This window comes from Rhinoraja longicauda, chromosome 3, assembly GCF_053455715.1.
Source record: "Rhinoraja longicauda isolate Sanriku21f chromosome 3, sRhiLon1.1, whole genome shotgun sequence".
In the NCBI taxonomy this organism is placed as follows: Eukaryota; Metazoa; Chordata; class Chondrichthyes; order Rajiformes; family Arhynchobatidae; genus Rhinoraja; species Rhinoraja longicauda.
The window spans coordinates 17378105-17391875 of NC_135955.1; the positions used below are offsets into that span (position 1 = coordinate 17378105).

General features: G+C 47.1%; 1 protein-coding gene across 3 annotated transcripts in view; it reads right to left on the minus strand.

Moving 5' to 3' along the window:
* The window catches only part of mfap3l (microfibril associated protein 3 like), a 29195-nt gene extending 19572 nt beyond the window's left edge, over positions 1–9623 (minus strand). The window contains exons 1-4 of one of the 3 annotated variants that reach the window (XM_078394839.1): positions 9124–9623; positions 7010–7133; positions 2251–2319; positions 651–1059 (exon numbers count right to left, since the gene is read on the minus strand). In XM_078394839.1, coding sequence (XP_078250965.1) covers positions 651–918 — 268 coding nt within the window. In that variant the 5' untranslated portion in view covers positions 919–1059; positions 2251–2319; positions 7010–7133; positions 9124–9623. The remainder of the gene's footprint in view (positions 1–650; positions 1060–2250; positions 2320–7009; positions 7134–9123) is intronic. The other 2 variants (XM_078394837.1, XM_078394838.1) reach the window with 2 other exon arrangements.
* Positions 9624–13771: the final 4148 nt, after the last annotated feature.

The following is a 13771-nucleotide window of genomic DNA, read 5'->3' on the forward strand; positions in this document are numbered from 1 at the left end:
CTTGCACTAAACGTTATTCCCTTTATCCTGCATCTGTACACTGCAATCATATATTGTCTTTCCGCTGACTGGTTAGCACACAACAAAAAAGCTTTTCACTGTACCTCAGTACATGTGACAGTAATAAATGAAACCAGAGCAGGGGAATCAAGGTCAAGAGTGCATATGTTTAAGGTGAGGGAAGAAAGATTTAATGGGAACCTGAGGGGTAACCTTTTTGAGCGTGAGGGGTAACAAGCTGCCGGAAGAGGTAGTTGAGGCACACGTGACAATGAACTAAACTAAAACAAGCTCACAGACCAACTTGTCCCTCAGACTATCCTTGATCAGACTTTGCCGGCTTTACTTTGCACTAAATGTTATTCCCTGATCATGTATCTATACACTATAATGACTCGATTGTAATCATGCATTGTCTTTCCGCTGATTGGTTAGCACGCAACAAAAGCTTTTCACTGTACCTTAGTACACGTGACAATAAACTAAAGTAAACATGCCTTCCTGAGCTAGTCCCATATCACGTCACCATGTTCTCCAGGCAGTGCTGTCTGACCCACCGAGTTACTCCAGCACTCTGCGCGTCTTATTTTCCGTCGACTGAACAGGGAGCAAGCTCTTCCACCCGCTGCCGGGGCTGAGTTGGGACTTACCCCCCTCCTGATTCAGCAAGCGGCCGTTCGAGTTGTACCACCGGACCTGCAGCACAGGGCTCCCACTGACGTTGCAGCCGATTGTCATGCTGAGCCCCTCCTTGGCTATCAGGTGATCCAGCTGAGACGTAATAAATGGCACCCGTCCCACCATCCTCTCCGTCCCGTTTACAGCTGTGATGTTTGTCCCCTGGGCAAGGGCACACAGCAGATAGCCAGACACGGACAGGAGGAGAAAGCAGCATCGCAGGCTCATCCTTGCGGCCATCTTCACTGCCGAGTCCTCACTGACCAGCTAGACTTGGATCGAGAGCCAGGCAGACTTCAATCCCATACTAAGACATCAAACAGTGCTTTTCTTTGGTACGCAGATGTAGGTTGTTCAAATTTCATTTGAAGACTGTGCAACCTGGAAATCAAAATGGACATGCTTAAGGTCATAAGTTCATAAGCGATAGGAGCAGAATTAGGCCATTTGGCCCATCAAGTCTACCCCTCCATTTAATTATGGCTGATTTATCACGCCCTCCTAACCCCATTCTCCTGCCCTCTCCCCATACCCTCTGATACACGTGCTAATCAAGAATCCACCTATCTCTGCCGTAAAAATATCCATTGACGGTCTCCACAGCCATCTATGGCAGCGGTCTCCACAGCCATCTATGGCAGCGGTCTCCAAACTACGGCCCGCGGGCCACATCCGGCCCGCCATGAGATTTTATCCGGCCTGCAGCAAGCTCTTAGGCAACGGGGACTGGAGGCAGAGGCTGCCGGCGAAGGTTCACTGGATATCAGATCGCCACCGACCCAGAGCCGGGACAAAGCAAGAGATCGCAGCGCCCCCTCGCAAACAACAAACTCAAGGAAACTTCCCTCCTCGCCGCCGCCGCCACTCACCCCGGGGAAAGAGAGTGGGAGGGTGGGGGAGAGTCGGGGTAGAGGGAGCTGTGGGTGAGAGCGGGAGCGGGTGCTGTTCCCTCCCTCTCTCCCTCCCAGCGAGATCTGCGCCACTCCTCCACTCTCCCTGTCTCCCTCGAACGCAGCGAAATGAGAACAAACACAAGTGAAACTTCCCTCCTCGCCCCTGGGGAAAACCCATGCAGGTCACAGGCAGAACGTACAAACTTCGCACAGACAGCACCCGTAGTTGGGATCGAAGCCGGGTCTCAGGTCCAGTAAGGCAGCAACTCTGGCGCGCAGCGCAGTCTCAGTTACAGGACCACTACTCTGAAACTGTACTTGGAACTGGCAGCTTTTATACAAATTGTGACCCTTGAAATCGTGCACACTTTCTAATTTATTTTCATCGATCACAATACATTCTTGAAAACACCGATACAAATACGATAACATTAATACAAATAAAACTACTTGCTATAAAATCCTTTATTTGTATTCAATTTTAGTAAGGGTGACTATCAAGAACCTTGTGCTCTAGGTTACAGCTAACGGTACGTCAAAGGATGTCTATCAAGAACTTGTGCTGTACGTTAAGAGATGTCGTATGTCCTTGTGCTGTACAGCTATTTTAACCTTTGTCGTACTGACGCTTCCACAGCAGAACAGGTTAGGAGAGCAGTTAATAAAGCAACCGGCTTACCAGTAGCAGCGACAAAGGGCAGCAAGTTATAATAAACACCAAACCAAAAGTTCTGCCAATGCTGGATATCTGAAATAAAAAGAAAGCATGCTGGAAACTTTCAGAAAAGAGGAAGAGAGCAGGTTGCCACGTTTTTTTGAACCATCCCCAGACCTGAAACATGAACTGCTTCTCTCTCCACAGATGCTGACAGTTTTTTCATGTTAAACACTAATTCTCCTGGCTTGGATGTTGCATCCACTTTTGTACTTATGAGATGCATAGGTAGAGAAGACAGTAGGAAACGTTAGCCCAAAGAAGGGCTATCTAAGGTGGCACAGTGGCCAGGGTGCTCCTTGATTACACTGGTGGCCTTGCCGAGGCAATGTGAAGTGCAGATGGACTCAATGGAAGGGAGGTTGGTTTGCATGATGGTCTGGGCTGCATCTACAACTCTCTGCAATTTCTTGTGGTCTTGGATGGAGCTGTTACCAAACCATGCTGTGATGCATCCCGATGAAATGCTTTCTCTTGTAGTATTGGGGGCGGGGGGGGGGGGGGGGGGGGAGCTGGAAAAGAAAGGTGGGTGTGGGGTAAAGCAGGTTTGATGGTGGCTGAAGAGACTGTGTGTGTGACTCTATGGTAGTGCAAAAAATTGTGTCAGCTAAGGAGGATTCATGGAAGAGAATAATTGGAAGGGTTCCAGGGATCAGGGTTGAGAGACACGCAGACAGATTGCAGAATCTGCCCTTGTCGAATTTAATTAAGAGAGGGATGAGAAGCGATTAAAATCATAAAGAGTTTGCATAGATTATTTAGAGAGAAACCATTTCTAATCAATATAGAGCTGATAAACAGTGCGAAAGACAGACACAAAGTGCTGGATTAACTCAGTGGGACGGGTGACGTTTTGGGTTGGGATCCTTCTTCAGACTGTCGTCTGAAGATGGTTCCCAACCCAAAACGTCACTCGTCCTTTCTCTCTAGAGAAGCTGCTTGACCCGCTGAGTTACTCTAGCGCTTTGTGAATATCTTTGGTATAAACCAGCATCCGCAGTTCTTAGTTTCTACGTTTTTTAAACAGTGCACATGGATTAGGTCAGTGCTATCCATACAATGAGCGAGGAGGATTTGCTGCCTGACAGGATGGTGATTCATAACATCACTGAATTGTTACATCACCACAGGCAACTATTCAGCCCATTGAGTGCATTCCTTCCCCACAGCGCAGTATATTATTCTCTACCAAGTGACGCAGACATAGAGCTGCTGCCTCACATCGCCAGAGACCTGGGTTCAATCCTGACCTCGGGTGCTATCTGTGTAGAGTCTGTGCATTCTTCCTCTGACCCGCGTGGCTTTTCTCCAGGTGCTCCGGTTTCCCCCCACATCCCAAAGATGTTCAGATTTGTAGGTTAATTGGCTTCTGTAAATTACCCCTGGTGTGTAAGTTAACATTGGATTTAATTGGCTTCTGTAAATTACCCCTAGTGTGTAAGTTAACATTGGATTTAGTGTGCGGGTAATTGCTGGTCAGCTTCTACTCAGTAGGCCAAGCATCTGTGGAGGCTGAACAAGGGGGGGAGAGGGGGGGGGGGGGGGAGGAGAGGCAGGGGGAGAGGGATACAGCGTGGAAACAGGCCCTTTGGTCCACCATGTCCGCGCTGTCCAGCGATCATCCCCGTACACTGACACTATCCTACACACTCAGGATAATTTAAACTAAGTCAATTAACCTACAAAGCTATATGACTTTGGAGTGTGGAGGAAAAGTGGAGCATACGGAGAATGTCGAAACTCCATACAGACAGCACTGTGGTCAGGATCAAACCCAGGTTGCTGGTGCAGTAACGCAGCATCTCCACCACTGCAACACTGTGCCGCACTATCTTACATGAAAACGGAAAAAATATATGAAATAAGTGCGAGCTCTTAAGTTATAACAAATACTGGTTACTTTGGCGTCATCTACCAAGTAGCTGATAGATAAACAATAGAAACAATGTGCACTAGCTTTAATAAATATTATTTTTACTGCAGGTGTGGTAGAATGACCACACAGTATTTAGTAAATACCATCTTTGTTAAAAGTTATAGAACAGAAGGAGTCCATTTGGTTTGTGTCAAAAGGAACTGCAGGTGTTGGTATATGCACAAAGTGTCGAGGGTCTCCAATGTGGTAGATGGGAGGTCAGGACCCCACTCTAATCCATCTATGCTGCTCCAGTCTCTTTTACTCTTATGATGCTTATTACATGGCACTTTATCAAATGCCTTTTAGAAGTCCAAATAATACCTCTAAATTGCCCTCATCAACTCTGTCTGTCACTTCAATTTAAAATGGACACAAGGAACAGGAGATGCTGGAACCTTGAGGAGAACTCAAAGTGGTGGAGTAACTCAGCGGATCAGGCAGTGTCTCTGGGTGACGTTTGAAGAAGGGTCCCGACCTGTAACGTCACCCATCCCCTTTCTCCAGAGCTGCTGCCTGAGCCGCTGTGTTGCTCCAGCACTTTGTGTCTATCCTTTGGTCCGTCTCTGGCGCTGGGTCTCTGCGTGGTGGGAAGGCAGCTCTACTGGCTGCGCCACTGTGTAAAGTGAAAGGAGGGAGGTTTAGAGGGTGTCTGAGGAGGAGCCGTTTCACACAGAGGGCGGTTGCTGTCTGGAATGCACTGCCTGGAGAAGTGGTGAAGGCAAATACTCACAACTTTTGGGAAACATCCAGAAAAGCATCGGAATCACCAAAGAAGGGCAAGCATGGGCATAAAGAGGGTAAATGGGGTTAGCATAGATAGGTACAATGGGTGTGGTGGGCCGAATGGCCTGTTTCTGCGCTGTCTGCATAGCATAATACTATGCTTCCTTTATGCAACCAATTCTTAGTTTAGTTTAATGTCATGTGTACTGAGGTACAGAGAAAAGCTTCAGCTGCGTGCCATTCAGTCAAGTGAAAGACTACACATGACTATAATCAAGCCGCCCAGTGTTCAGATACAGGGTAAAGGGAATAGCGATTAGTGCAAGATAAAATCTAGTAAAGTCCGATTAAAGATAGTCTGAGGGTCTCCAATGGGGTAGATAATAATTCAGGACCCTGCTCTAATCCACCTATGCTGGTGCAGTCTCTTTTATCCTAATGATGCTTATTAAATGCCACTTTATCAAATGCCTTTTAGTTCAAATAGTACACATCCAAATTACCCTCATCAACTCTTTCTATCACTAGATGACAGAGTTGATGACCAAGGACCAAGATGCCCCATCTACAGTATACTAGTCTCACCTGCATGTGTTTGGCTCAAATCCTTCTAAACTTTTCCTATCCATGTACCTGTCCAAATATCTTTTAAATTTTGTTATAGCATTAAATGCAGCCACAACAATCTCTTTTGGTAGTTTGTTCCATATCGCCACCACCTTCTGTATGAACAAGTTGCCTCTCAGGTTCCTATTAAATCTTTCCCCTCTCACTTTAAACCTACATTCTCTGGTTCTTGATTCCCCTTCTCTGGATAAAAGACTGTGCATTCACCCTATCTATTCCCCTCATGATTTTATACACCTTTAGCAGATCATCCCTCAGCCTCCTGCACTCCAAGGAATAAACTCCGAGCCTACCCAACCTCTCTCCCCAGAGCTTAGGCCCACAAATCCTGGCAACATCGTCATAAATATTCTCTGCATTATTTCCAGTTTAACAACATCCTTCTTATAGCAGAGTGACCAAAACGGAACACAATACTACAAATGCAGCCTCACCAACATCTTGTATAACTGTAACATAACATCCCTACTTCTACGCTCAATACCCTGAATGATGAAGTCAATTTAATGAAAGCCTTCTTGTCCATCCTATCTACCTGTGACACCACTTTCAAAGAACTATGTACCTGCACTCCTAGCTCCCTCTGCTCTACAACACTCCTCAGGCACCCTGCCATTCTCTGGAAAGTTCCAGCCCTGATTTGACTTCCAACAATGAACCGCTTCTGGCCTTTATCTCAATAATAAATTCACTAGGCATAGAATCCATCAATAAGAGACTGGTATACAGACTGATAGAATAGACAATAGGTGCAGGAGGAGGCCATTCGGCCCTTCGAGCCAGCACCGCCATTCAATGTGATCATGGCTGATCATTCTCAATCAGTACCCCGTTCCTGCCTTCTCCCCATACCCCCTGACTCCGCTATCCTTAAGAGCTCTATCTAGCTCTCTCTTGAATGCATTCAGAGAATTAGCCCCCACTGCCTTCTGAGGCAGAGAATTCCACAGATTCACAACTCTCTGACTGAATTTTTTTTTCCTCATCTCAGTTCTAAATGGCCTACCCCTTATTCTTAAACTGTGGCCCCTTGTTCTGGACTCCCCCAACATTGGGAACATGTTTCCTGCCTCTAACGTGTCCAACCCCTTAATAATCTTATACGTTTCGATAAGTATAGTATAAAACTATCAATTTAGTATCTCTTCCAGGCACTCTGCCTCCATAGGCCAGTGTCCTTGGAAGCAATTGTTTTCCCCAATTTATGCACTTGGTCTCACCCTATCCCTTTGCTCCACCCATCCCTTCTTCACCTTCTCTGCTACCGAGAGTGAGGAATGAGAGGGCAGTCTCACACTACAAGGGGGCTTGACAGAGTAGATGTTGGGATTTCAACAGCAGTAGAGTCATGTACAAGGGGACATAATTCCAAGATACCATATATAAAATAATGGCGCAGCGGTAGAGCTGCGTCTGAGGTACCTCAGGTGCCCGAGACCTGGGTTCGATTCTGACCTCGGGTGCTGACCGTGCGGAGTTCTCCCTGTAACTGCATGGATTTCCTCTGGGTTGTCCACTTGCCTCCCACATCCCAAAGACGTGCGGGTTTGTAGGTTAATTTGACATCTGTAAATTGCCCCTAGTGTGAAGGGTGTGGATGAGAAAGTGGGATAACATAGGATTAATGTGAACGGGTGATCCTAGACCCGGTGGGCCGAAGGGCCAGTTTCCAGATTGTATCTCTCTCTAAGCTAAACCAAAACTGAGAAAGATAGAATTTCTTCTCACAAAATGAGGCAAATCTCTGAAATTCCCTGTCCCGGCAGGTGACGGCAGCTGGATCACTTTAGGTATTTCAATTGGAGTTGGATAAATATTTAGTCAGAGTCACACAGTATGGAAACAAGCCCTTTTGGCCCAACTTGCCCACACTGACCAACACACCATGAGACATGGGAACATAATTTGATTCAACCTGAAATGTCACCCATTCCTTCCCTCCAGAGATGCTGCCTGTCCTGCTGAGTTACTCCAGAATTGTGTGTCTATTATTGATTTCACCTTGTGGCAGTTCTGATGAAGGGTCTCAGACTTGACACATTCACTCTGTTTCTATCTCCAGACGCTGTCTGACTTGCTCAGTATTTCTGGTATCTTCTGCATTTATTTCAGATTTCCATCATCTGCAGTTTTTGGTAAGGTTTTTTTAAGCTCGCAGGTTGCCCTCTCTCCCTCTTTTTACAACCCTTTTTCCAGTTTACATACCTATAGAATATCTGCCGATTTTATGGCAATGATAATACATAATAGGTTTGATATGTAGATGTGATAAAAACCTGGTGAGATTAACCCATACATCATCTAGCTAACATCCACATAAACAGATCTATTATAATATGACATATATGGATATTACACAAAATGCGACTGATATTGATTATGTCAGAGATATAGGCAACTGCAGGTGCTGGATTCTTGAACAAAACATAAAGTGAGGGAGTAACTCAGCGGGTGAGACAGCATCTCTGGAGGACATCCGCGAGAATCAACATTCTCCAGAGATGCTACCTGACCTGCTGAGATACTCCAGCATTTTGTGTTTTGCTCAGCACTTTAACGCCCCCTCACATTCCCAATCTGACCTTTCTGTCCTGCGCCTCCTCCGTTGTCAGAGTGAGGCCCAGCGCAAATTGGAAGAACAGCTCATATTGGGCAGCTTGCACCCCAGCGGTATGAACATTGACTTCTCTAACTCCAAGTAGCCCTTGCTTTCCCTCCATCTCCATCCCCTCCCCCTTCCCAGTTCTCCCACCAGTCTTACTGTCTCTGACTACATTCTATCTCTCTCCCGCCCAACTCCCCTGACATCAGTCTGAACAAGGGTCTCGACCCGAAAAACCGCCCATTCCTTCTCTCCGGAGATGCTGCCTGACCCGCTGAGTTACTCCAGCATTTTGTGTTTTGCTCAAGGTTCCAGCATCTGCAGTTCCTTCTGTCTATAAGGTCCGGTTTATCCGGAATAGCAGATAATTATATATATTTGGAGACACAAGGATGCTGAAATCTTGAGCAAAACACAAAGTGCTGGTGGAACTCAGCGGGTCAGGCAGCATCTGTGGAGGGAAATGGACAAGGGACGTTTCGGGTCAGGGCCCTTCTTAAGACTTGATTACATTGGAGGGCATATGACACAGGATGGTGAAGTCTGCTGAATATAATAAGTATTGATTCTAGGAAAGGTTTGCATTGACGGGACGTTTTAAGGGCGCCGTGTAGAGACATACATACATCGTGGAAACAGGCCCTTCGGCCCAACTGGCCTATGCTGACCAACATGCCCATCTACATCAGTCCCACCTGCCTGCCCTTGGCCCATATCCCTCTAAACCTGTCCTATCCATGTACCTATCTAAATGTTTCTTAAACGTTGCGATAGTCCCTGTATGTTTTAAGTTATTGCAATGTGGGATTTGCAAAGTGTATGTTGGGTTTAACATTAGAAGCACAGATTCTTTCAGCGAGGGTACAGTGTGCGGGGAGCCCATGACACCTCCGCACTCCCACGCACTCTACATTAAGGGGAGCAGGTATTTAGCAGACTGGGGACTGGCAGTGACTATTTAACTCACCAATTGATGTGTGTTCTCTGCCGCACCACTTTGCCCTTTTTCCAAACCCCGAGCTTCGGATTGGCAGCTTTCTCTCCCGTGCACGGATTGCACCCTGTCCGTCTCCCAAGGCACTTATTAAGCTTTGGTTTTCCTGGTTGCTGTGGGGTTTTTTTTTTCTTTTTCAAGAACAAATAATATCTAATGAAAATAAATCCTCGGGATTCGTAACTCCGACCCTGCTCGTCTGCACGCCTCTTTTTTCACTTGCCGCAATTTGCTTTTCTGCATTGAGGGCTGCCAGCGCCTCCATTCCTCGCTGCAGGGTTGCATGCAGGTCGCTGTGTCCGCTCCGCTGTAGAACTGCCGGCTGGGCCGGGCCGAGCGGCTTGTGGGCAGCGACCCCGGGCTTGCCAAGGTGACTGACTGACTAGCTGGTAGCACACAGCAGCCGCCGCGCTGACGGCACAGTCAGCCCCGCCCGGGACGCTGTGTGAAACCATCTCCCGCCTCCCCCAAGCTGGGAGCCGCCCCGCCCGGGACGCTGTGTGAAACCATCTCCCAACGCCCCCAAGCTGGGAGCCGGCCCGCCCCGCCCCGCCCCACCCGGGACGCTGTGTGAAACCATCTCCCAACTCCCCCAAGCTGGGAGCCGGCCCGCCCCGCCCCGCCCGGGACGCTGTGTAAAACCATCTCCCAACTCCCCCAAGCTGGGAGCCGGCCCAGACAGAACAATTAAACTCTTACTTGCAGCAGCACAACAGAATATGTAAACATAGTACTCTAAACAATATAATAAACAATATATATATATGATCGACAGAAAAAGCTGGAGTAACTCAGCGGGACAAGCAGCATATTATATATACATTTATTCACAAAATGCTGGAGTAACTCAGCAGGTTACTCCATGTGTGTATATACTGTATAGATATATACGCACATGCACATATACATGCCTGTTGTCTATTGTCTAAAAACAAACAAATAATAATAGCACAAAAAAACAAAAACCAATGCCCCCAGATCTATGTAGCTCAGAGCTTATTTGGAGGTTGCAGTGTTGGCTGTAGGGAAGTAGGGTAGAAGCTGTTTGATTAAAGATAGTCCGAGGGTCTCCAATGAGGGTTTACGGTTCGCAATGTTTACAAGTGCTTTACCGGCCAAGACACTGGGACACCAAAAAGGTAGAAGTGGGCAACTGACCCCCCCCCCCCATCCTGCCCTGACATTCAATATGATCAGGGCTTGGTGCTGTAGAGAGATATAACACGGAAACAGACTGTGTCAACCATCCATTTACATCGAGGAACAGCACCTCATATTTCACCTGGGCAGCTTACACCCAACAGGCGGCATGGTAGCACAGCGGTAGAGTTGCTGCTTTACAGCGAATGCAGCGCCGGAGACTCAGGTTCGATCCTGACTACGGGTGCTGCACTGTATGGAGTTTGTACGTTCTCCCCGTGACCTGCGTGGGTTTTCTCCGAGATCTTCGGTTTCCTCCCACACTCCAAAGACGTACAGGTATGTAGGTTAATTGGCTGGGTAAATGTAAAAATTGTCCCTAGTGGGTGTAGGATAGTGTTAATGTGCGGGGATCACTGGGCGGCACGGACTTGGTGGGCCGAAAAGGCTTGTTTCCGGCTGTATATATATGATATGATATGATGAGTATGATTTCTCCCATTTTAAGTAACCCCCGTATTCCCGCCCTTCCCTTGTCGTTGTACTAGTTGCACTGTTCCAATCCTTGTATCCCTTCGTTATCACCTCTTCCCCAGCCAACAATGGGCCATTATGGGCTCCACTGTTGCTGGTCCTGCTTTGTTTTGGCCTTTTCCTACCTCCAATCCCCCCCCCCCCCCCCCTCTACTTTCAGTCTGAAGGATCCCGACCCAAAACGTCATGCATCCATTTCTCCAGAGATGCTACCTGACCCGCTGACACTTTGTGTCTATCTTCAGTATTAACCAGCACAGTTCCTCTTGTACTTTGCTTTTTGCTCAAGATTCCAGCATCTGTAGTTCCCTTGTATATCCATTTTTACACTGCCCACTTTCCCCCAGATTTCATCACCCATCTGCACACTAGGGACAATTTACAGTGGCCAGTTAACATACCAAACAGCATGCCTTTGGGATGCGGGAGATAACTGTCCACCAAGATGCCCCGAAACATCACCCATTCCTTCTCTACAGAGATACTGCCTATCCCACTGAGTTACTCCAGCATTTTGTGTCTATCTTCCCTATCCCTCTAATCCTTTCCTAACCACGCACCTGTCCGAATGTCATAAATATTGCCATTGTATCTGCTTCAACTACTTCCTTTGACAGCTCTTTCCATATACTCACAATCCGCTGTGAGAGAAAGTTGGCACTCAGTTTCCTACAGGGTGGCACAGTGGTAGAGTTGCTGCTTCACAGCGCTAGGTACCTGTTCGATCCTGGCTAAGGGTGCTGAATGCATGGAGTTTGTACATTTTCCCTGTGACCGCATTGTTTTTCTCCAGTACTCCAGTTTCCTCTCACATCCCAAAGACGTACTGGTTTGTAGGTTGGTTTCGGTAAGATGGTAAATTGTCCCTAGTGTGTAGGATAGTGCTAATGTACATGGTGATCACTGGTTGACGTGGACTCGGAGGGCCAAAGGGCCAGTTTTCACATTGTATCTCTGGAGTCTAAAGTCGAAATCTTTCCCTTCTCACCTTAAACCTATGCCCTCTAGTTCATGATACCTCAATGCTGGGAAAAAAGACTGTGCTTTCACCCTTTGTATTCCCCTCATCATTTTAGATACTTCCTGCGCTCCAAGAAAAAGCCATAGACTGCCCGGCCTCTCTCAATAACTCAGGCCCTTGAGACCTGTTCACTTCCTCGTAGATCTTCTTGCCACCATTTCCAGCTTAGTGACGTCTTTCCTAAAGCAGGGTGACCAAAGCAGATACACAATACTCCTAATGCAGGCTCACCAACATCTTGCACAACTTTGACATAACATCCCAACTTCTATACTCAATCCCCTGACTGATGAAGACCAATGTACATCAAGCCTTCTTCATCATCCTATCTACCTGTGACACCAGGAAGAGGTTGAAGCATTAATAATTGACAAAACAGGAGACTTCAAACCCAGTGTGCCTGTAGTGTTTGGAGCAGAGCTACCTGACCTAATCACACTTCCTGCAGGTTACCACTCCCCACATATATACAGACCTGTACCTAGGTGCTGTTTAAATGTGATGAAGTTTTCTCTCCTGTAGGCCTTTGAGGCAGTGGGTTCCAAACCCTCACCAACATCTAAGTCAAGAAGAAAGTTTTCTCATCACTCCTCTGACCTTCTATCTTAAATCTATGACTCTGAAGACTGGGAATCCGACAGAAGGCTGGTGGGAGTCGGCAATGGCGGGGGATGCTGGACAACGAAGAACATGGGGGGGGGAGGGTCTTACCTTCAGCACCCTCAAGGTTGGCTGCAGGAGGTGCTAGCTTGAATGGTGGCCGGGCGTGGAGAGGGACAACAGTTCGCTGGACAATACGCTCGGAGGCGACAGCTGCAACGGGCCTTTGTGGCCAGCTGGAGCTGGGACTTTAAGAATGACACCAAAACATGGCGACTCTAGCATATGGGCTCAGTGGGCTGGCTCTATATATTATGTGCTTAAAGCGGGGATTGTACTTTTGTATGCAAATAATCTTACTGATGCAAAAGTATGCAAAAAAATAATTTCACTGTCTCTTGGTACACGTGATAATAAAGACCAATAGAACCAATGGTTTATGATCTTACCCCATCTGAGGCTGACTCTTAAATGACTGTTTTAATCAGGAGTAATTAGTTTAGTTTAGAGATGCAGCAGGGAAACAGCCCTTCAGCCACCAAATCCCCGCCAACCAGCGATCCCCATTACACTAGCACTATCCTACACACTAGGGATAATCTACAATTTTAACAAAAACAATTAACCTACTAACCTGTACGTTTTGGAGTGTGGGAGGAAAACAGAGCACCTATAAACTCCGTGCAGACAGCACCTGTAGTCATGATCGAACCCTAGACTCTGGCACTGTATGGCAGCAAATCAACCGCTGTGCCACCGTGATGAGCAATAGGTGCTGGCATTACCAACTTTTATTCCAATTAATGAATACGCTGTGATTTGGTGTCCATCCATTGTTGACCTACATGATAAGAAATTGTGGGTGCATGCAAGATATGAACCAAACCCACTTCACATCACACCTTGATCTTCAGCATTCAAGGCAGCACGTGACTTTGTTATGACCTCTGGGTGCAAATGGAAGATCAGTGTTTCCTGAGATGTGATAGGATAGGATATTCCCTGAGCAGAACACCCTACCTTCGCCTTGGAGATCAGGTGGACGCAGGTGAAGGGGGGGAGGTTTTATAGGAATCTGAGGGGTAACTTTTTCACAACAAAGGGTGGTGTGTGTATGGAACGAGCTGCCAGAGGAGGTAGTTGAGGCAGGTACTATCGCAATGTTTAAGAAGCAATTAAACAGGTACATGGATAGGACAGGTTTAGAGGCTTATGGGCCAAACGCAGGCAAGTGGAACTCGTGTAGATGGGACATGTTGCTCAGTGTGGGCAAGTTGGGCCGAAAGGCCTGTTTCCACACTGTAAGACTCTATAACTTTATGAGAA